The sequence below is a fragment of the Ambystoma mexicanum genome, chromosome 9 (assembly GCF_040938575.1).
Source record: "Ambystoma mexicanum isolate Mex_15411 chromosome 9, UKY_AmexF1_1, whole genome shotgun sequence".
NCBI lineage: Eukaryota > Metazoa > Chordata > Amphibia > Caudata > Ambystomatidae > Ambystoma > Ambystoma mexicanum.
In genome coordinates this window covers 1,005,026,979-1,005,051,146 of record NC_090931.1, presented here as the reverse complement: position 1 = coordinate 1,005,051,146, position 24,168 = coordinate 1,005,026,979, and the positions used below count along the sequence as shown (strand labels likewise).

The 24,168-nt window shown below is 45.6% G+C and overlaps 1 protein-coding gene across 2 annotated transcripts in view; it reads left to right on the top strand.

The window, feature by feature from the left end:
- NOSTRIN (nitric oxide synthase trafficking) overlaps positions 1-24,168 on the top strand; it is a 771,458-nt gene that overhangs the window by 218,232 nt on the left and 529,058 nt on the right. For both annotated transcript variants that reach the window (XM_069616258.1, XM_069616257.1), the window contains exon 3: positions 19,958-20,041. In XM_069616258.1, coding sequence (XP_069472359.1) covers positions 19,958-20,041 — 84 coding nt within the window. The remainder of the gene's footprint in view (positions 1-19,957; positions 20,042-24,168) is intronic.

The following is a 24,168-nucleotide window of genomic DNA, read 5'->3' as shown; positions in this document are numbered from 1 at the left end:
GGTCTTGTGACATTCGGATCATGCAAGTGCAGTAACAGGAAGTGCAGGGAGATGGGAAGAGGGAGAAGTGCAGGGAAGAAGTGCTGGGGAGAGGGGGGCCCAAGGGCTGGACAAGTGCTAAGGGAGACCAAGGGGGGTGGGGGGAGCAAGTGCATGGGGAAACAAGGGATGGGGAAGACTAGTGTGATGGAAGGGGGTGGACCAGACTCACTAGGCTAGTCAAGGAAGGGTGCCCGGGAGCAAGTGATAGTAAGGGGAGAGGGGGAAGACTGGTTGAAAGAGGACCTGGCCCCAGTAAGGTTCATAGGGGATACAGGCAACCAGATATCAAATCAGGCGAGGCTAGCTGGGGAGGGGGAGAGGGAAGGATGAGGAGAAAAGGAGGGTCTTGAGAAGCTTACAGAACTTAAGGAGATCTGGCTCACGATGGAGAGCAACAGGGAGGGAGTTCCAGAGAGAAGCTCCTGCCGAGGAAAGAGATCTACCCCCCATCTTTGCTTGGAGAAGCATCTGACCTGCAGAGAGTAAGAGCTAGAAGACTGAAGGACTCTAGCAGGGAGGTATTTAGTGAGAGAGAGTTGGGTGTAGTGAGGTCCCCAGCCCCAGCAAGCCTTGTGGGTGATGCAAAGGGTATTGTATTTGGTCCTTGCAACCACCCAGAGCCAGTGGAGAGAGTTTAGGGCTGGAGAGATGCGGCCCCTGGGCTTGTGGCCAAGTATAGGTCTTGCAGTCCTATTCTGGATTAGTTGAAGAGGGTGGAGGAAGGAAAGAGGCAGATTAAGAAAGAGGCTGTTACAATAGTCCATCTTCTAGAGAACCAGTGCTCTAGAGACAGTTTCTGGGGGAATGTGAGGAAAGGCAGCATGCCTGTGAGGAGGTGAAGCTGAAAATGAGATTTCTTGAGAAGATCAACCATATGAAGTGAGAAGGAGAGCGAGGAATCAAAGAAGACATCCAGGTTTCTTTGCCACACACAAGGGTGAGGGGAGGGGACACAAGGAGGGTGGCCAGAAAGAAAGAGAGAAGGAGGGGGCAGGAGTCATATTGAGAACAATCTCAGTCCTAATGGCATTAAGGCAGAGATCGTTAGCAGCACACCATGCCTGAATACAATTCAGATAGTAGGGAATGAGAGTGGAAAGAGAGGAGGAAGAGGAGGGAAGCTTAAAGGAGAGCTGTTTCAGCATAACATTGGAAATGAGGAGAGAAGGTGGAGATCAGGTGGGTGAAAGGGGCAAAGGAAATGTTGAAAAGCCACAGTGAGAGGATAGAGCCCTGAGGAATGCTGCAGGTAGAGAGTGAGATAGAGCGGAGAAACGAGCCCAGTTATTAAGAGGTTTGTATGTCAGTTTAGCAGGTTTGAATGTAGGAATTGCATGTTTTTCCCACATTATTCTATTGTGTCCCCCTACTTTGTGAGCCAACACATGAGGCTTGGTTGTACAACACTCTAAGGTGACTCAACCACTTCAAAGAGGACCATTACATTGGATTTGGCCTGGCATGCATCTATTTTTCAAAAATGTCTACCAGGAATTATGCTTCTGCATCGCATTGGGAAGTTTTGGTTAGGCTACACTCCACATAACTGTCTGTTATTAAAACTGTTGATATAACTAAAATACAAATAAGTGTCGCCTTTATCAAATGAAATGTTATTGTTGAGCACCATGTAGCTGCCAAGGAGGCTCTTGTCATGAGGTGCATCTTGGACCACACGTTCAAGTAGTCCTAGCTTTCTAGTCTACAGCACATGAAATTCAGGGCAAGTGTAGTTCACTTTTCCTATTATAGTTGTAGGTTTGCAAATCAAGGCATTACAATGGTAAAGTGCTGAACTGCCAGAACTGGCCGAGGGGGCCACATTTGATATGGGGCCCCTTGCCATAATTGTGACCCTGAGGAACACTATGTAACTATTCAACTATGCTGCTCCTGGGATCCTTTTGAACTGCAATACATGTACTTCGGCCACTCACCTTTCCAACGCCATATTAACATTTTCATTTCGTTCTTTGCAAAAAAACCTGTTTTGTTTATTACATCTGTGAACAGATGTTCCTCCAAAACAGGGATGTTTTGGAACACTGCGCTAAAGCAACACATTGGGGTGCTACAAGGGTTGCCAGTGACGTCCTTCCGATGTTTTCTATTTGTGGCTCATGCTGGATGAAGGACGATGCACCAGTACGTAATGTTATTCCTGACCCTATTCTGCTGTATGCTGAACGTACGGACACTTAACACCCATGAATAGACTTCCACTGGGAATTTGAATAAGCCAAAGCGTAACCTCTTGCAGGCAGCTTGAATGGGACGCCTCTTCTTACCAGTGAGGAATCGACTGAGGCACATGCCACTGAAATATTCCTGAAGGTAGCTCGGAAGGTAATGTACTGGCACGGGAAAACATCAACCGTTTGCTTTGGATCTCATCTCAACTGTGTTATCGAACTTGGTGGGGGGTCATTTTATATCATATGCTAATTGCACGGGGGGGGGCATCAGCGCTTGCACTTACATGGTGCTTGGCGCTTGCATGCAATTTGAAAAACGTTCAAAGCAGAGTGCAATTGTAAAGGGTAAAACGAGGGAACATTGCTTTTACTCTTCCCTTTTACTATCCAGTTTGAGAGAAATTAAACAATCTGCTTTGCAGGATGGATTCCAATGGAATCCACCTGCTCATTAGTAAGCACTGATGTTAGATGTAGTTCATTGGAATCCGTTCTTTTTTAAGCCTATAGGAAAATATCAAAACAAAGTGCTCTTCTGAGCCAGAGGAGGAAAGCAGGAATGCAGAGCTCTCCTCCTGGGCCTCAGGACGGAAAGCAGGGATGCAGAGCTATCCTCCTGGGCCTCAGGACTGGAAAGCAGGGATGCAGAGCTCTCCTCCTGGGCCTCAGGACGGTAGGAAAGCAGGGATGCAGATCTCTCCTCCTGGGCCTCAGGACGGGAAAGCAGGGATGCAGAGCTCTCCTCCTGGGCCTCAGGACGGGAAAGCAGGGATGCAGAGCTCTCCTCAGGCAGGAAAGCGAGCAGGCGTGAACACTGAAAGCATACAAGAAATGTTAAGCTTTCAATGTTCACTCCACTCACAGACCCCCTGTGAGTTGCTCCCATCTACCCCGATAGCTGCACTTGTGAGTTGTTCCCATCTACCCCAATATCTGCACTTGTGAGTTGTTCCCATCTACCCCAATAGCTGCACGGCACATGCCGGTTTCCAATTCTGGGATACATATTAGCTTTATTCACAGTGCCCTCTGCCGCTTTCAGTACTTTGTTTTCTTGAAGTTATATTTTTTGAGATAATCCATTCTGATGCTCAAAAAACAGTTTTGTGTATTCTCTGAATGTTTTATTTAGCAGGAAGCACTTGTTTGATATATGTTCCATCTTGTCTATACATGATATAAAATTTGCCTGTTTTTGTATGTAAGTAATGCAGTCTAAATTTCTGTTTTTGCCCGTGCCTATATAGGTCTATCTATAGTACCCCGAATCCAGAGCCCTTGTGGGTACACATGGCAGGGGTCATGGTTTCAGTGATCTTCTCTGTGATGCAGTAAGCATCCCCTGGTACCTTCAGCACTCGCACTTGTTTGTTGATGATATTGTGCAAGAAATGACCACCAATCTCCCCACACTATGTAAGCCATATGTTCCCACCAGCCTTGAAGCATAGACAATGCTTGCATCAACGTTTTGAATACAGTCAACACCTTCAACCCACAAAGCACCACCAAACAGGCATGTATTAGCTTTCTCCAAGACAAAAATTGAAGACTTAGAAAATACTGAAGCAAAACAAGAAAGACAGCATTTTTGGCTGTGCAGTTTTATTGTCCTTTTGATTTAGCTTTTTTTCCCCCCATCATCTCACATTAGTAGCACACGCCATACAATGTTATTGTGCATTTATGTGCACCAGCTGGCGAGCCGAGGTACAAGTGTTGTCCAGCAGCAGGCTGTCCAAATGCCACTATGACATCTGCAGTGACCCCTGGAAAGCATTCACAGCTTTAGTGCTACAGCATCCCTTGATTTATAATGAGGAATGGGGAGTGGTCTCAGCAGATTGGCCTGACAGCCCCGGGATGGATGTGGAGCCTCACCAGGGATAGGGTTTTCAGGAATACGAAGCACAGACCAAAGAAGGTCACTAGTGAGGCACAGATGAACTGGGATGAGGTGCAGCTAAGAGCAGTGGAGCCGAAGTGCCCGAAAACAGTAGAGTATGTATGGGCATGTGAGAGCAGCCAAGAATGCCATGAGCAACATAGGTTGAAGTGGGCGGGAACTAAGCGTACGGCATTCCCCTACTTTTCAATGAAATCCAACATCACTCCCTTAATTTATGTAATTGCTGCAACGTTCCAGGATGGCAGGGAAGGGCACATTTGTTTTTTTCTGCTTTTGGGGATTCATACCTGAGCTTCGCTAGTAATTCTCCTGCACTCCATCTAAATGACATTGGATTCCGTTTGCTTATTTTAATAGACTTAGTTTGTCTTTTGCAATAACGCATTTATTGATGCACCTTCATGGTGAGGGTGTGGCAGTAGACATGGGCATGTCCCTTAAGAGGTATGATTGGTTGTTGATTGAAAAAGGGAGGCTGCATAAAGCTTCATGCGGATTGAAACTAATGGTGCCCCTTTAAATTCATGTTCTTTCTCTGTGCTCTTTTCAGTCTTGATAGAACTGCTGTAAAACACCACTTGTCAGGGGTGTTGCCGGGTCTGGAATAGATCCGGGGCTATGTTAATGTCGTTACTGTAGGGACTCAGGGCTATCTAGCTTTTGGTTGTAGCCCCTGGCCTTCTCTCTAGGGCTACAACCAAAAGATACGGGGCTATAGCCCCCAACCCCACTCCCCACCCCCAGCAACGCCTCTGCCACTTGTTGGGTGGAGGGAGGAAAAGCAGCAGTGTCAAGAATACACAAGGGAAAAGTATCAACACTCTCCCCCGAACCACAGAAGCCCAAAGGATTCCACCCTCCCACCATGGTTGGCACGGGCACTTGAATGTCAGAATCACAGATAGCCACGTGGCAGCCAATCGGGGGGAAGAGGGATTAGGGAGAGGTTGTGGATGGGAAGGGGGATGTTAGGAAAACCGGAAAGAGGAATAGGAGTAACTTGCTGGGTTAGGTAAAGGGAAGCACAGGGAAACAAAAACAGACATATCACCATAAACTGATACACTCCTGGCCCTGACCTGTCCTAAACCCTAAACTCCTGTTAACCTGAACCGTTATCCTAACATACTCCTAGTTCCCTGTATCAGCATAAACCTTTGCAGTGGTAACATGTAGCATTAAACATGATGGGCTTGAAGCATCAGACAACATAGAGCAAGAAAAATGAGACATACTGGGGAATTCTCCCGCAACTAATATACACACACATGGGCCAAAGGGGCTAGCATAAGCAAACATAGAACACAGCTTGAACAGCCTTCTACTGTGGACGTCGATGGGCGTGCTGGTTGCCTCCTATGACTAAATGAGTGCAATGCCAGCACCTGCATACCATCCGTATACTAATTGCTCAGTTTTCCTTTCTTAACACAAAAGCTCATAAGAGTCCAGGCTCTGTCCTTATCGGAACGTGATTGTCATCAAAATAATACTCAGAAGTAACACACCATGAATTCACCCACTACCCCTTTGCCATGCATAATCAATTGTTCGTAATATTGTGGAGGACTGTATACTCAAAATGATGAAACAATTTGTTTCTCCACTGTTGGAGAGGAGCAAGGTCAATACTACATTCAGTCAGAAAACCCTGGCCATAATGACAACCGCGCACAATACACAGACATGTTGCACTTAGTTTTGGTGTCGGGAGCCACACGGGAATGACCGGACCTGATGAGCTTCAGCAATGGGAGCAGGGCACTGAGCCGTTCACCACTGCCTGGCCCAGAAACTTGATGCATCTGCCCAGTCCTTCGGCGTGCCTGCTAACACATTCCTGCTTCCTGCTGCATTCCGCAGACACCACCCCTGCCTACAAAATAACCTGCACGGTCACAGGTGGTTGACGGCTAATAAGTTGTCCCTAATTACAAACAGCTGGTGTTTAGCACGAACGTGCTGAACTACACAAATGCAACAAACGCTGATGGGAATTGTAGTTCAGTGCTACATTTTCCGGTCCATGGCCCTACTTTTGCCTTACATGCATTTTTCCTTGGAGCATAACTTTTTGCCTGCCCCAGCCCTCAAACCTGAAAGTACCTCTTCTCGCAGGGTCCTTCCGAGGACCTGGTTTCTCAGGATGCTGCACAGGGAATTGTCTTACCAATTTTGGAGCTTGTACCATGTCTCTTGGTTCCCATGAACTGTCCTCTGGACCATACCCAGTCCACTGAATGAGATACCACAGCTTGTGTTGCCTCTTTTTGGAATCCATAATCCTTCTTATTTCATATTCCACCTGGCATTCCTTCAAAATTGCTGGAGGTCGTTGCGTGGTCATCCCCAGAGCTGCAGGTTTAAGCAAAGACCCATGGAACACTAGATGTATCTTTAAAGTCTGTGCTAGCCTCAATTTCATAGCCATAGGTGACATACACTGAATAATCTCCTAGGACCCAATAAATCGAGGGGCAAAATTACGGGGGCCCACTAGGGATAGGTTCCGTGTAGAGAGCCATGCCCTATCTCCCACCTTGTAGCTTGGGATCTCCTGACGTTTCTTATCAGTTTGCACCGTATAGGCTCTTTTTGCTTGCTCTAAATTTGATTGTGCCTTCTGCCTGATATCAAGGAGCAGCTGTTTGGCTCATGAAGCACTGGAATCTGCTCAACTCGTGGCAGAATCATGTTCTGCTTGTGTCCATATAGAGATTAATTGAGGGCCATAACTAAAGATGCATGCTCAGTGTTATGATATGATATGATATGGCATTTATAACATGCTTAGACACAAGTCTTTCAAGGCGCGACAAGGCAAGGGAGGGGAAACAGAGGGAAGGCAGAGACATCGATCCTACTAGGCCAGGTGACATTGTGATTGTGCAAGTGCAGGGGTGGGGGGAAGGGAAAAGTGCAGGGGGAAGAGCGGGGGGCAGTGCCGTGCATAGGATAACAGTAAAATAAATAAGATAATAAATAAATAAAGTGCTGCCAGCTGGTAGCAAGTACAAGTGCAATTGCAGAGATCAGGTGTCAAGTGCTAGTAGGGGCTGTAGGGATACAGAAACAGTCCCCAAGTGCAAGGGATGCTAGGGGGCAGTGCAGGTGTGCAGCTGCCAGGGTGGAGGCCTGGGCTCAAGATTAGAGGGTAGCCAAGTAAACCAGTGCAGTTTCAGATTCAGCCAGGAGATCAGCAGGGGAGAGGAGAAGAGAAAGCAGAAGCAAAGAGGAAGGTCTTGAGGTGCTTCTGGATCCAGAGATGGTTCTCCTCAAGTTTCAGAGAGGCAGGCAGGCTGTTCCAGAGGGAGGCCCCAGCAGAAGAAAGAGATCCACCACCAGCTTGCTGCTTGGAGAAGCGACTAACCCTGAGGGAGTTGGTGGTCGATTAGCAAAGAGGCCGAGAAGGAAGTTATTTAGGTAGAGGGAGTTGAAGGTATTGAGGCCCCAGACCCCAGAAGGCCTTGTCGACAATGCAGAGGGTTTTAACTTAATCCTCGCCGCCACTGGGAGCCAGTGCAGAGATTTCAGTCGTGGAGAGATACGATCCCTGGGCTTGAGGCCAAGGGCAAGTCTCACAGTCCTGTTTTGGATGAGTTGCGGAGGGCACAGAGTAGAGGCAGGCCGATTTAGAAAGAGGCTATTGCAGTAGTCCAGCCCAGAGAGAACCAGAGCTCTGGAGACAGTGAGCTTCTGGGGGAATGAGAGGAAAGGAAGAATTCCTCTGAGGAGGTGCAGCTGGTAATGTGACTTCTTAGAGACATCAGAGATGTGAGGAGAGAAGTAAAGTGTGGAGTCCAAGATGACCACAAGGTTTTTAGCCTCACAGGGGGGAGCAGGATGAGTGCCAAGAGAGGCCGGCCAGAGAGTGACAGGAAAGGAGGACGTGGGTGTGCAGATGAGAAGAATCATGGTCTTACTGGCAATAAGGCAGAGATTGTTAGTGGCACACCACTCCTGGATGGCGGACAGACAGTCAGAGATGAGAGAAGGAGAAGAAGTGGCAAAAGGGAGCCTGAAAATGAGCTGAGTGCCATCCGCTTAGCACTGAAAGTTGGGGCAGAGAGCGGCAATGCAGTGGGCAAGAAGTGCCAGGTATTGGTTGAACAGCCAGGGAGAGAGGTTAGACCCCAGGGGAACACCACAGGTAGATATAGAGATAGAGGTAGAGGAGAGGAAGGAGCCAAGTTGGCCTGGGAGGGTCGGTCAGAGAGGAAGGAGTTCAGCCAAGCCAGAGCCTGACCGGTGATACTCAGGTTATCACAGAGACAGTTGAACAGGATGGCAGAAAATAGATCAAGTAGGATGAGGACACAGGAGGTGTTGGAATCAAGGTTAGAGAGCAGATCTGAGCTGGGAGATGGCCAGCTTTTGAATGAGTTTGCCTAGGAAAGGAGTGATGGAGATAGGACGATAGTTAGCCGGGCAGGAAGGGTTGGCAGAGGATTTCTTAAGAAGAGGGTGCACACGGGAATGCTTCAGGGGTTAGGGGAAGGCTCCAGTGGTGAAGGGGTTTTTGCAAAAATCTGCCAGAGCAGGAGCCAGGGTGTCAATGTGGTCCTTGGTGGTTTTGGAGGAACACGGGTGAACCTGTTTTGACGAGACTTTCATAGATCGGAGTTGTCTAGAAACCTTGTTTGAGGAGAACAGGGGAAAGGCAGAGAGGGAGGGAGGAGAGGTGGCCAAAGAAGGGCCAGAGGAAAAGCAGGGGTTAGAGGGAGGAGGGGAGAGGCAGAGAGAGAGGACAGGATGCCCTGAGTTTTGGCAATGAAAAGAGAAGCCAGGTCTGTGCAGAGGGCCTGGGAGGGGACAGGAGTGGAAGAGACGGCAGCAGGATTGGCCAGCTCCTTGCAGATTTTAAAATGTTTGGCCGAGTTGTTAGATGCTGGGTGTGGGCTCTCTTCTTGGTGTGGACGGAGAGCCAGTATTGCCTTTGGAGCAGGCGGCAGGACAGTTTGTCAGAGGATGTACCGGAAGCACGCCATTTCCTCTCAGCCACCCTGCACTTGCTTTTAAGGGTGATGAGGTCTGGGTCATACCAAGAGTTGCACTTGGCTTTGGGCTTCAAGCGGATCCACATGACAGAGGCAAGAACATTGAGAATATCGGATATAGCACAGTGGAGCATGGAAAGGGCTGTGTCAGGGTGTGAGTCAGCCAAAGGGGCGGGGGGTGAAAACGTGGCAGTGAAAGCCTCAACTGACACACGCTTAATGGGTCAGATAACAGAGAGGTAGGTGGCAGTGCTGGAGTTGGCTTGGCCTGAGGGGTATAGAGGATAAGATGGGAGGAAAGGAGAAAGTGATCACTCCAGGAGGGAGGAGTGGTGAGAGGGATCGAAAGGGGAAGGTCTGAAGAGATCAGAACATCCAGAGTGTGCCCTGCAGAGTGAGTTGGGGCAGAGGGGAGAATAGAGAGTGAGAGAGAGCCGCAGAGGTCATGAAAGAGTCCAGTGGGTGGACAGGAAGCATCCAGGTGGATGTTGAAGTCTCCAAGAAGGATGACTTGAGTGGTTCAGACCAGGAGGGAAGATGAGAGGTCCGCCCACTCAGTGAGGAAGAATGAGATCTGACCAGGTGGCCGATAGATGGTAGCCACAGTTTGGGAATGGCTAGGAGAGAGAGAGCCTGCAGGCGAGGCATTCAAAAGAGGACTAGGCCTGCTTAGGAATGACAGAGGCAGGGATCCACTGAATATTGGAATAAAGCAAAATATGCATCAATTAGTGAAAAATGTTGCTTTCCAACTTGCTTAGAACCAAAGGAGACGCTGAACATTTGATGAAGATCAGAGCTACACCCCCTCCGGAGTGATTGGATCTGGGTGCAGAGACAATGTTGTAGCCATCAGGGAGGAGAGTGTCAAAGCTCGTGACAGAGCTGGCAGTGAACCATGTCTCGGTGAGACCGAGGACATTTTTCACTAATTGATGCATCTTTTGCTTTATTCCAATATTCAGTGGATCCCTGCCTCTGTCATTCCTAAGCAGGCCTAGTCCTCTTTTGAATGCCTCGCCTGCAGGCTCTCTCTCTCCTAGCCATTCCCAAACTGTGGCTACCATCTATCGGCCACCTGGTCAGGAAAGCAACATTTTTCACTAATTGATGCATCTTTTGCTTTATTCCAATATTTGCTCCTTTCACGTGTATGATATAAATTTAATTTGAACCACAGGAAGGCCCTTCTAAAATGATTACAGGGAAATGAATCAATGTACTGATATCTAGGGATACGTTTTTTAGTTTGAGCAGCTATTCCTTATGCATTTTATATTTCTCTATTTGTTCGAGAGTTATGCACCAATCATGCTCATAAAGATTTTTCTTAGCATACCCTGGGCGGAAGTGGACATCATCAACTGTAAGGTTCACATCAATCAATATTGACTGCATACTAGACTGATATTCGATAATTGAGAGAATGTTAGTCATTTCAAGGTTGGATTTCATATCATTGTAAAGGCAATTAGTAGGCGGAAAGCATAGTCTTGCATAATTTAGAAGCTGTCTCCATTTCCTACGGGTAGATAGAGCAACTAGCCCCAGTTCATGTCTCATTATAGCGTTCGGTACAGACATAGGAAAATGCATGGCAGATTTTTACAAATGTCCTTGTAATCGATCTAAGCATATACTCATATCACAAATGTCACGAGAGTATAATAGTACACTTTCAATCTTGAGCGTGAGAAAATCAATCAAGTGCACTAAAGAGAATTTGCAGAATTTTGCGTGTATCATAGACTGATCCACACATTGATTGAATTTTCTTCTGAAAGATGATAACCAAGATAGATCGTATTAGTGATCAATGGGATCGAGGTCTTCATAAGGTACCACTGATAGCCTCTATTCTTATTAGGGCACTCCTAATGGCCATTTTACAGGGTTTGGAGATAAATTATGCGTGCTTGCAAATTCCTCAAACAGCTGTAATTTATCTTGAAGACCTGCCGGAGTGGGATAAAAAATGATGATATCATCAGCGAATGCAAGCCATTGGATGCGCATAATGCCAAGTTTTACTGAGAATACGTTTTTATCACTCCAAGTGTAATCGAAGTCAGACATATACAGATTGAAAAAAAGTTGCTGTGAGGTTACAACCCTGCTTTAGACCTAAATAGGTCTTTACAGGCATGTTGGTTCCCCCATCAGCTGAAATCTTTATCTTATACGAAATATTTGTGTCTGGTTTGATAAACCATTATAATAGGACAGGCGGAACTCCCATTTTTGACATTTTTGCCCAGAGAAGGTTGCGGGCTACATTGTCAAATGCTGACGATATGTCGATTAATGCGATATAAACAGGATAAGATTTTTTGGGCTTCGCACCAGCTATTACGTGTGCCATTATTGTGGCATTTAATGAAGTACTCATAGCTTTGCGAAAGCCAGTTTGATATTTCGAATAGAGACCGTGGGCCTCAATGAATTTTTCCAAATCGAACAAGAGTAGGATTGCAAATATCTTCGCTTCCGTGTCAATCAACGAGATGGGTCGATAATTAGTCGGTGAAGAAGGATCCCCTTTCTTAAAAATTGAGATAATGTTTGATGTCAACCAAGAACCAGGAATACTACCCGATCTAATTAAAGTCTGGAATTTTGTTTTTAAAATTAAGGCCCACAAATCTGGGTCGGTCTTGTACACACATGGGGGAAGCCCATCAGGTCCTGCTGATCTTGAATAGGACAGTTTAAAGATAGCCCATTTGATGTCATCGAGCAACCAGTGTAACTTGCGCATCTCGCTGTAACATAGAGACACTTCAGGTTCATTCCTGAATCTGTTAGGAAGCTGACATTTTGTTGCAATGTAATCACACCATATGTGCTCTGAGATACAATTCGGCATTGACTATGATATGTGACTATTGACATTTTTTATAGTGCGCCAGATGGTTCTAGTATCATGCCCACATATTGCTATGTTTAGGGAGCAGTTAGTTTTATTGTATTTCATAGTATGAGCATGTCTTAGTTTCTGTCTGTACGTGAGCAGTATACGCATGCACAGAAGTAGATAGGTCGCTGAGTCAGGACTTCTCATTCTCAGTTGCCTAAGGGCTTTGTTTTTTTCACGTTTTAAGGTCTTACAAGGAGGATCAAAAGGGTGAGGATGGATCTTATTCTGATACTTGGAGCTAAAATGTATCAGACCCCTTTTTATTATTGCGATTGCGGAACATTGAGCTGTCATGTCTGTGATCGATTTGGTTTTCTCAGATTTAATTGTGTCTATGTGTGTAGAAACATAGTCAACAAATTGTTTGCAAGGTCCAGTACTCCATTTAAGCGATAATTGATGGCGATGTACTTCAGGAAGAACTAAAGAAGGATCAATATGTAATAAAGAACATTCTAATTTCAAAGCGATGGATAATTGGGCATGGTCTTCATACAGTATCGGGCAAATAAATAAAGGAGTGGCGAGTGCTAAGATGTTGTGCGTTAGAAATACAAAGTCTATCGTCGAGACGTTAGAGCCACAGTTCCATGTAATTTTAGGGCTTATGTCTATTATTTGTACCATGTCCATATCCCAGTCCTGAAAGTACAATTTCCACTGAGCCCCTCTAATACAGGAAGATAGATTAGACTTTTTATCCCCTATTACAAATCTTTTTCGACAATCAGAGTTGAAGTCCCCTCCAATAATTATTTCAAGAGCTTGGTGCTTATTCGTTAAGGTTTCAAGGCACTTATCAATCTCATCTACTATAGCATCAATTAATGTATTGGCAGGGTTCCAATAGAGAGTAAATATGAGAATGGTACAATATTTACTCCTATTCATGGTCAACAGAATACCCAGGAGGTTGGAAGATTCCCACACAAGTTTGGTTTGTACTTTCACGGCGTTGTGTGCAAGACCGCCAGAAGGACGACCCTGAGTGAGTCTCAAGGCATGCGAGCAATACGCAGTATAGCCAGGCAAGAGGAGGGTATTGAGTTTCATTGTTTCCTGCAAGAGTATTATTGAAGGGAAGTTTGTAGGAGTGAGCGTCTTAAACCATTTCATGAAATTATGAAACCCACATGAGTTCCAAGAAAGAATCTTAATTTCATCAACTTGCAATGGCTATGTCGTACATGGTGGGGTTTGAAGAGTTAAAATTTAGTTTAGCATTGGTTCTAGCCAGGGGAAGCCTTTAGTATTAGCTACTAAGTTCAATAATTCATGAACCGCTGGATTGCCGTCTCTGGCAGCATTGCAAGCTAAAGAATTCATGCTAGGATTAGCAGTAGCAAGCGGACAGGAATATGAGAGAAACTCCTTTGCAGAGTCCTCGTCAGCATAGGTCGTTAAAATGAATCCTTGCTCTTTAATTTCAGCATGGCTGAACGAAAGGAATTTCATTATCGACTCCGAAGTGAGATAACATATGGCTCTGTAATTATTTGTGCTTGCAAGTCATACTCTCAGAATATCTTCTGATTTTAGAATTTTTAGTTGAGGAATTTGTGAGAGCAGTGCAGGAAGGAATGTGCGGTTAAATCGAGATCTGCCAAGAGAGGCCATATTTCCTTCAAGGCCAGTTATGTGGGCTTTACTGGTTGATGACTGGTTGCCAGATGATAAAGCAGGGACCATAGATTCATTAGGAGAAAATGCATTTGCAGGCAAATGAGTCCTTGAATCACATACATTTTTAGACAAGGAAATACTCTCAGCGCTGGGGAAAGAGTTAGATGCCATAGCATTGGATAACATTTCCACAAAAATTACACCCTCTTGAATGGCTTTCCTCAATATTTCCAAAGTGTCAGCACGATTATTATTAGGTTCGTTGCTAATTGAAACTTCAGGAAGGGCCTTGCTTGTCCCTGGCCCATGTACAGATATGAGTTGATTGTCTGAGACGGAAGTCAGAAGACCAGTCAGGATCCCCAACTGGCTAGTTACATTGCCAGTTGTTAGAGGAACATAAACATTCGATAGGATCCTGACTTTACTCCCTCCATTAACTACAATTGGTCTTTTGTTATCAAATGAGCCAGATGGCTTAGAAATAGCCAGAATTGTGGGAAGATCATTCAAACATGCTTCACTGTAGGATTTCCCTACGCAGTTGGACGGAGCCACCCCTGTAGAAGAACCGTTCATGTTTATACCAAACTGCGAGGAATCGGTAGTAGTGCGACTCCTTCCACACACCGGAAAATAACTATTCAAGTTCGATTTCAGTGTTTTTGTAGATGGGTCACATTGTTGAGTTTTCAAGTCAGCACTTTTTGAGGACTCATTTGTACTGCAGATGAGATGCATGGAGGTTTTGGAGACGGGGATATCATTCAATGGTGAAATATGAATATACCCTGATAGATCAGGTAGTGGGTATTTTTTGTTTTTGGGAAGTGCAGATACAGCAGATTTTATATTCGGGATAGAAATCAAGGCTTCCTGACTCTCTTTGGTCAGTTGATGTAGGTCTATGAGATGAGATCTTTGTCAGTAATATCTGCATGGAGTAGTTGGTTAGGGGCAACAGGGACCTCACTGGTCGATGTCGATGTGTTATCAGGGTCCATCATGTTTTTTTTACCATTTAGGAGTGCGTCTTTGCGTCTTTTTTCATAGCGTTTTACAGCTCGCAAGTGCGTCCTTTTGATACAACGGGAAAAGAAACCGGGGTTATCATCAGAGGGGGAACATGTCTTGTCCTGTTTCATGTGATCTAAAGCCTTCAAAAGAACCGAGGGGCTATCCAAAGGTTCAGTATGTTGACCAAGCTTTGATAAGTGTTGAGTGATTGTTAAAGTGATCTCCTCAACTGATGCTTTGAACTCTTTCAACTCAGTGCTGCAATTGCAGATCCTCGAGTTGGGAGGGAGGGAAAAAGGGTAGGGAACTGGTAGTAGCGGAGTGGGAGTAATTGAGTCAGGTAAGTGCAGAGAATCTGAGCTGAATTGCGTGCTTTTATGGTTTGGGAAGAATGGAGATTTTGTAGACCAATTTTTAGTTGCGTCATCCTTAATAGTTCTTAGAGTGTCAGCGGCTATTATGAAACCTTCTATCCTACCCATTTTGGAGAACACCTGTTGCATTATAGGTTTTATTTCCCTCAATTCTAAATGAGACAAGTCGTGCCCTTTATCAAGGAGATCGAGGATTTTAATTATCACTGGGAATGTTTGAGGAGACCTGCCTTCAATGCTCTCCAATGAATTAGGACGGCCAAAAGATTCAGAATATGGATATTTCAATCGTGAGTCAAGAAAATTAGGGGAGAATAGCAATGGAGCAGGCGGGAGTTTGTTGTTTATATCAGCATCCATGTCTTTGTTGCCGGCATAGGGCTGCATTTGATCATTAGGCACTATGGATGCTGGTAAAGTTTTCATTATGCCAGATCCAGAAACAAGGGGCGTTAGCATGCCAATTGAGTGACACATCTGGTCATCAAGCGCTGCCATATTGTGCAGTACAGTATCAAACTGATAACTAGGTAGGGTACAGAAGGCAGGGGAGTCAGAGCAGCTTCTGAACACTTCACCAAACCTCCTTTCCTCTGGACTCATCACATTTTTATAGTTATAGGGTTATGAGGGCAAGCAAACGAAGGTACTAGTGGGCTCAGCAGAGTGAATTTGTACAACATGATTTGTGCAGGATTGAGGAGGGATAGTAGCTAGGGCTTCTGATATTGGAGGCTCAACATATGAAGCTCTGCCAGGACATATTAATGAGTCAATACTTGTGCATGTAAGTGCAGCCAGGGTTATTTTATTGCAGCGACCGCTGCGGAGCCCGCTCTTCATGTTCGTAAAAGTGCGAGCGGCGCTGCACGTTAATGTGCAAATGCCAAGTATCAACTGCAATCAAGTTTTGAGGCAAATGAGCACAAATTCAGGAAGCCGACAGTGAGTGTGAAGGAACAGTTAACGGCTCCTAGTATGGCTTACTGAAAAAAAGAAAAAAAAAGAAAAACAAATGGTCAACGTGCAGCGGTTTACCATTGACAGCACCGGAGGGTCTGGATGTTGAATGGCAAGCTGCCCTGCAGGATGTAAATAGTGGGAAAGGGAGATCACAAGTATAGAACGGGGCGGTGCTGGCAGCTGGCAAGCCAGTGAACAGCAAACAGTGGTACTTGGAGCGGTACTTGATGCACGCGCGCAGATGCGCGACCCAGAGGTTTTAAGAGCTTCCGGGTAGTTGGGGGCGGGACTACCTAAAAAATACAAAATTATGTATTGTAATTATTTAATTAAGGTGACTAAATAAGGTGAATAATAGTCAGATGCCTATAGAGTTGACATCATTCAGTATACCAGAAAAAAAGTCCAATGAAAATGCAAGATGCTTCCAATAGCAGTTTTCCAAGTCCAAGGCAGTGGGGATGGCCAGCAAACAGCAGTACTTGGAGTGGTACTTGATACTTGAAGAGTGAGGTTCTATACCAAACCCATGCCACCCCTGCCTAAATTAGGCGCTGCTGGTTGATGGCTGGCAACTGGCATCCCCTGTTGACACCTGCAGACACAATATGGAGCCACCTCTGTGGAAGCCACCCTTTGACTTGGGGCCCATAGCCACAGGGGCTGCCGGGCACAGGGTTTCCCTAGGGAAGTCAGTGATGACCAACAAGACACCAATCAGGGAAGGGGGGGTGCTGGGAGGGAGCAGGTTATTATATGTAAATTCCGCTGGCCATAAAGCCTTCGCCCAGGAGTCCATGCCATCTCCCAAATAACACTGCAAATATTGTTCGAGAGTATGGTTAACCCTCTCCGTTTGCCCATCAGTCTCTGGATGATAACTAGTGAACAGAGCACAGTTTATCCCCAACATCCAGCAAAAGGCACACCAGAACTATAAGGTGAATTGAGGTCCCCTATCTGAAACAATACTTGTGGGGAGACCATGCAATCTAACAATGTGCTGTAAAAACAATTCTGCCAACCATCCTGCTACGGGAATTCCTATACATGGAATAAAGTGAGCTTGCTTAGACAAATAGTCCAGCACCACCACCCAAATTGTATGATGTTGATTGGAGGAAAATCCGCAATGGAGTCCATGGAAATGTGTATCCATGACTTCTCAGGTGTAGGTAACGGCTGGAGCAGCCCCCTCTTTTTAGTATGGTCCGCCATGTTGCATACACAATTTTCTCAACCTAGAATATATGCCACTGTATCTTTTCTCAAATCTGGCCACCAAAAATACTACTCTAACATACTTTGGGTCTTCCTCTTACCAGAATGTCCAGCTAAGGAGATTTGTGACACCAGTACAATGCCTTATCGTGTAATTCTCTAGTAGGCAGAAATAACCAACCTGCATGGTAAGGCAACCCCTCCTGTATCTTCCTGAAATGATGACTAGTCCCCCATTTCCGCAAATACTCCGGACTCAGCCCCTTACGTACTTGTCCCAAAAAGTCCTCAGTAACTGCTCCAATTACTTTCTCGAGTGGAAGAATAGCTTTTATTTCCCTCAACGCATTCTCTAGGTTTTGCTGCCTCGTCAATGCATCTGTCTTTCTGTTCTTTCTTCCTGGCCAAAAGGTCACTACACAATTGAATTCATTGAAATATTGAGACCAACGAAATTGCCTGGCGCTAAGAGTCTGTGCTGACTTAAAGTACTGGAGATTTTTATGGTCAGTCACCACCGTCACCTGATGCTGGGCCCCCAACAAGTAATGTCTCCATTCCAGAAAGGCGGCACGAATGACCAGCAACTCCTTATCAGTGATAGAGTAATTCTGTTTGCAGCTGGTACGTTTGCGGGAGTAAAAAGCCACTGGGTGCCATGCCCCTTCATCATCTTTCTGTGATAGCATTGCTCCCACTGCCACATTACTTGCATCCGTTTCCACCTGAAAAGGTTTACTTGGATCAGGATGTCTCAACAACAACGCCTTAATAAAGGCTCATTTTAAATCTTGAAAGGCCCTTTCCGCCTCCTCACTCCAACTAAACCTGGCGTCTTCCTCAGTGACTAGGTGATAGGGGTTACAATTTTAGAAAAATTACCAATGAACCTCCGATAGAAGTTGGAAAACCCTAAGAAAGACTGTATATCCTTTACACACTGAGTGGAGGGCCAATCCGTAACTGCCTGTCATTTCCTCGTATCCTTCACAATGCCTGCTGGGGTGAGAATGAAACCCAGAAATTCCACCTGAGTAGTGTGAAATGAGCACTCTGTCGAATTTTACAAAAAGTTGATATTCCTGCAGGCATTACATGTTGCACCTAGCTTTGGTGTCCGGGTGCCCCACAGGACTGCCCAGACCAGATGAGCTTCAGCAATGGGATCAGGGTACTGTGCTGCTCACCGCCGCATGGCCCAGAATATTCCTGCATCTGCCCAGTCCTTCAGCGTGCCTGCTAACACATTCTTGCTTCTTTCTGCATTCCGCCGACACCGCCCGTGCCTACAAAATAATCTGCACCGGACACTGGCGGTTGTTGGCTAATAAGCCGTCCCTAATTACAAACAGCTGTCATTTAGCGCGAACGTGCTGAACTACACAAATGCACCAAGAGATGCTGGGAATTGTAGTTCAATTCTACTTTTCCTGGTCACAGCCCTTCTTTTGCTTCACATGCATTATTCCTTGTAGCCTAACTCTTAGCCTGTCCCAGCCCTTAAACCAGACATGCAGGACCTAGGTCAGAGGTTTAAATTGAGGAACTGGGGATGAGAATGGGCTGTGTGGGAGGGAGAGGGGGAGAAGGCGCAGGGCTGAGGGGATCATAGTTCCACTACTTTTATTTTATGCTCCGACTCCTGACAGGCAATGGTCAGGTGATGACAAAAGAAGCAGGGGCAGTGCACAATGATCTTCGGTTTCATGATGATGAAGCACATCCAAAGTGGAGCGGAGCCTGCTGCAAGTGAAATCTATCAGAAATGAGAAATGGGAGAGCACTGCTCCAAAAATACGTATTTAATTTGGAACACCAGCACACTGCTAAAGTTAGCTTGTCATTCGCAATGCGGAAATGCTTGACTAATGGGGACATTTCAGTGGGGCCAGAATTCCACAAATGTTCCTAATTAGGCAAAAAAGGGTGCATCCAGCTATAATTTGATTCTGCTCAATAAAGGGCAGGTCCGCCCACCTGCATACAGTCGCAAATGAATGGCTTTAATTTCAATGTTGAGAGAACGTGTTTGGCCTGCAACATAGAGTTTATCTGTTGGGATTTGGAAAGTTGGTGAGTATCTGGGTCACGGACATTATTCTGAGGTAAAACAGCAGGACCAACCACAGAAATAATTTAAAATTATTCATAGACCCATATTGAACCACTCATCCATATGTAACCCATAGCAGCATAACCATTGCATCATCCAACCATTTGTCCTTCTTCACATGCAATCATATTCACCCACTCTTCCATCCATCGACACACATATCCATATGCACTTCCTTATCCATCCTCTCAAACCGCAAATGCCCCATTAACCACCAATCAATTAAAAAATGTTTACTCACTCATCTACCATCCATGAGTCCCCCATGCTATCATATGAACCCACTCATTCTTCCATCCTTTCATGCACCCATATTGACCCACAAATCCATCCACCAATACAGCCTTAGACACCCACTCATCCAAACATCCATTCACCTGGGTTACAATGTTCACAGATGCATTCATCCATCCACACATAAAGTCAGAAGCACCCACTCACCTACTCAAACGCATGTACGAAAAAAGGCCACAATTGCTATTTGGGTAACTGTAAGCTGCATTCAATATTATAAGAAAACATTATAGCAGAAATAAAAAAAAGGCTTGGAATGTGATATTAATTGGCACTCTCTTATTATTTGTAGGTTTGACCTAGAAATTCGCTATGCCAAAGGACTCCATAAAACAGCAAACAAGCTTACGAGAGCACTTGAGAACATGAAGAAAAAGTAAGAAGCTGTACAGCAAATTAAAGTAGTTCATAAATTGTGTTGTTCATTTTGTGTGTACTGCATGGTGTACCTTATGAAATAATACATTAATGATCAAAGAGCAAATACTGCAGCACAGTGTGTTCAACCTTGGGATCTGCAGCTGTTTTGGATAACTCCCGGCAGCACTAGCCTGCATAGTCAAAGGCTGAGGGATTACTGGCATTTCAGTCCAAAGCCTTGGGAGAGCTGCTAGTTGAATTCCCCAACCTCTCTCCCTGGCTCTTCAACTACTACCTGACACCTCTTGCCACCGCATCTCTACTTTCTGCTCCAATGTTCAATGTAATGCAGATGACACTCAGCTCTCTTTCAGGATCCCCCAGCTACGTCTGCTTCTTCTCTCATACCAGACTGTCTGGCCGCAATACAGGAATGGTGTGCCACCAATGATCTCTGTCTTAATGCCAGTAAGACTGAGATCCTCCTCATTGGGACACTTGCTCCCTCCTTTCCTCTCTCTGGCCGCCCACACTGTGCCCTCTTCATGCTCCTTCCTGTGAGGCTAAGAACCTTGGTGCCATCTACAACTCCACCCTCTCCTTCTCTCCTCACATCTCTGATGTCTCTAAGAAGTCAAACTATCAGCTGCATCTTCTTAGAGGTGTTTTCCTTTTCTCACTTTCAACCAGAGGCTCACTGTCTTCAGAGCTCTGTTCCTCTCTAGGCTGGACTATTGCAACAGCCTCTTTCTAAATCTTCCTGCCTCTACTCTTCGACCTTTACAACGTATCCCAAACAGGACTGCGAGACTTGTCCTTGACCTCAAGCCCAGGCATCATATCTCTCCAGCACTGAAATCTCTTTACTGGCTCCCCGTGGCTGCAAGGATCAAGTTCAAGACCCTCTGTACTTGAGCAGAACCACCTCTGGTTCCAGAAGCAACTGAAGACCTTCCTTTTCACTTCTGCTTTCTCTCTTCCTCTCTCCTGATGCTGCACTTGACTGCTCTGTGCACTGGTCACCTGTTCACCCGCTGAACTCAGGCACTTCTCCCCTTTCCTCTTCCCCGCACTTGCGCAATCTGAATTACACAAGGCATAATACAATTGTTACTTTGTCCTCCCTTTGTTTCCCTGTAATTTAAAAACAAAATGCTTAGAATGATTGGATTCTTAAGTGGTGTGAATCATTTAATAATTCCCACATTGTCTCTATGTGGCATTATACATTGTGCTTGAATGGGATTCAAAAATCCATCTTCACGGACATTACACGTGCGAAACATAAATATTTGCTCCAATGTTGGAATTTTGACATACAAAAGGGTTGATCCTGCTTTGTCCTTGCATGGCACTGCACATAAATGCAGAAGAGGGGTATATCTGGTGTAAACAGAAACCCACCACCAACCATATTCATCCTCACAGGGAAGGACATTTCCTTTGATGTCTGCAAAAAATGTCCAGAGACCACACAATATATGTGTCCGATTGTGAAGGGAGCTTTTTGGATGTGGATGAATCTAAAACTGAGAACATTGATTGCATTATATTTCTTGGAATCCAATTTTGACCTCATTCATGAACATTCTTTACCAATATTCTTTTCGATAGTGTGTAATAAATGCTCAGTTGATAGGCCTAGCATTTATAGTGTTTGAAATATGGAATGTGACAAGAGTAGCACAAAGTTCAACTCCAATCTTTACTGATAGTGCCTGAACATTAGCAAGCAGAGGAGAATGTCAGCGACGAAAAAAGGCTTGAGCCGTTAAGCACGAACAATTAAACACAAAATATCCAATAACTAAAGACAAGCAGTAAAAAACATGAACAATGAAAACATGAAAGATAAAACTCAGACAGAAAAACAGGAACACTGAAACTAAAGTGCAATGCCCATACAAGCAGGGGAGTTGCTAGGTCTGGAAAAGACCCGGGGCTAAGCTGATGTCGGAACTGTTGGGACTGGGGGCTAGCTAGTCTTTTGGCTGTAGCACCTGAGATTCTATCCGGGGCTACAACCAAAAGATCAGGGGCTATAGCCCCCTTAGCCCCCCCCTAGCAACGCCCCTGCATACAAGTCCTACAAACGTGGGAATTCCTCTACCCCTCATAAACTGTCACAACAAGCAAAAACATAAAGGTCCCGAATCATGGAACAGTGCACAGAGATCCCACAAAGAACGACTCTGCATGATCCTGCGCACAGAAGCTTTTCTGCACACTGCGCGTATTCATGGAATTGTTTGTGCAAAGTAAAAATATACTCAAGTCGCAGCTGGAATGCCCTCAACAACCCCCCACGCAAATCAAAAACAGCCAGAACAGCTACCTTTGCGTGCTACCCAGACAGGAATACATGCACCCTACAAACAGTGCATGGGTTCCCCCTCAAGCAGACCTGCATCTCGGGGACCCTGCGCGGAGTCCCCCGTAACTGTTACCTGCACCCAACAACATACATATGATTTCTGGTGACTCGGGTAAAACTAGGAGATTCTGTGTGCGAACCACCGTAAACCATTCCTGCACCCCGCTACACTGCGTATGCACACCATTAAATTAGATCGGAACTACGGCTGCAAACATGCACCCCTAAATCCGACACCCGATCTTACCTTTGTATTGTGAATCCTATGTGCAAGTGTGTGTAGGCCTGCCTTCGGGTGGCGGATAGTATGAGGGCTTTGCGTGGCCATTTCCCCGCTCAGAGGTTGCATGCTCGAATCCATGAATACGTGTCATTCCACACAATAGTGGACGTGTGATAGACTGCCTGCGGGCCGTCCCTCGCAGCGCCCACATTTTCGCTTGTTCTTCCTCATTTTCGGAGTTCCGCCCCCTACGCTGTCCTCTGCGCAAGCCACGCTCATGCTACGCGTGGTGTCTCTAGCAAGGCATTAGGGCTCTCGCAGTAATGTGCTAAGCCTGTGCAAAGTCCCCACAAAGTACGAAAAAGTACTGTGCAGTCGATTCCATGAATCGACAAATGGGATTTCACTCGCGGTTAGGCACGTCACTGCGGTTAGGCATGCAAGGTACCTATTTTCCATGCAGATAATTCCATGAATCAGGTCCAAATTGAAGGCCAGACACCCGCCCAACCACAACATTATATACTTCCGACACCATATACAAATGAGCTTTACTAAAAAATAAACAAATCTCAAGTTGAAGGCTAGCCGCGAGCCAGTGCTCCGCGAACATCTCAACTCCACTCATGGGGCCAAACTGAACTACTCTCAGTGACAACACATGGAGCAGCAAGAGCATAAACCCATCCTCCCATTCACATACATATAAAAGTGAACCCAGAAGCAGAAAATGGACTAAGGGGAAAGAAAATGGCTCCACCTCACCAGTATCTCATGATGGCTATGCCCTTGTTAAGCAGCAATCCATACAATGAGCCATACACGAGTAACCTTAGAGCGCTTACAGTAGTCCAGCCCAGTTCCCAGGAAAAGGAAACATCACCAGTCTGTATTGTCCTTGTCATATATGCCCCTTAAAACTGAGCCCAATGGCAAAAAAGCAAAGGTGCGTGAACGTGACCATGACACTAGCATCCATCCTAACTCCCCAACATGCTCTGTTCAGCAATAAGTATATAACCCATACTATAACACAGGACGGGTATAACTCTTGAGATCCACGCTGCCACACCTCATCACCCTGGTCCCAGCAACAATTGACAACCCTAGTTAGATGCTTTAAGCCACCAACACACAACTTTGCCATCCGTGCATCGCGTCAGAATTGGCTCCGGAATTGACACCATATCCAACAGCGAAAGCAGCTAATGAAGAGAAGCAGTTTCATTAAAGGGGAAATATGGTGATAATTGTCTGATGTTGGTGCCAATGCTGTCATCATTTCTGAGTTGACCATGGCCTTGCAAAGGAATACTGGCATTGAAGAACACTACCTGTTATTCTTAAATGTTTTGTGGGCAAGTGCAACATCACATGCCTTGCCAATTAAAAGAAGAGCAGCTTCCGACAGGAACAACATCAAATATCCGCGTTAGCATATGCTTAATGGGAACATACAAAAGAAACCCTCAGCCCTACATTCATTGGGCCCCTAAAATCAAACTGCATCAGGATTTGCTGCACCTGCACTCCCTCAGATGGATAT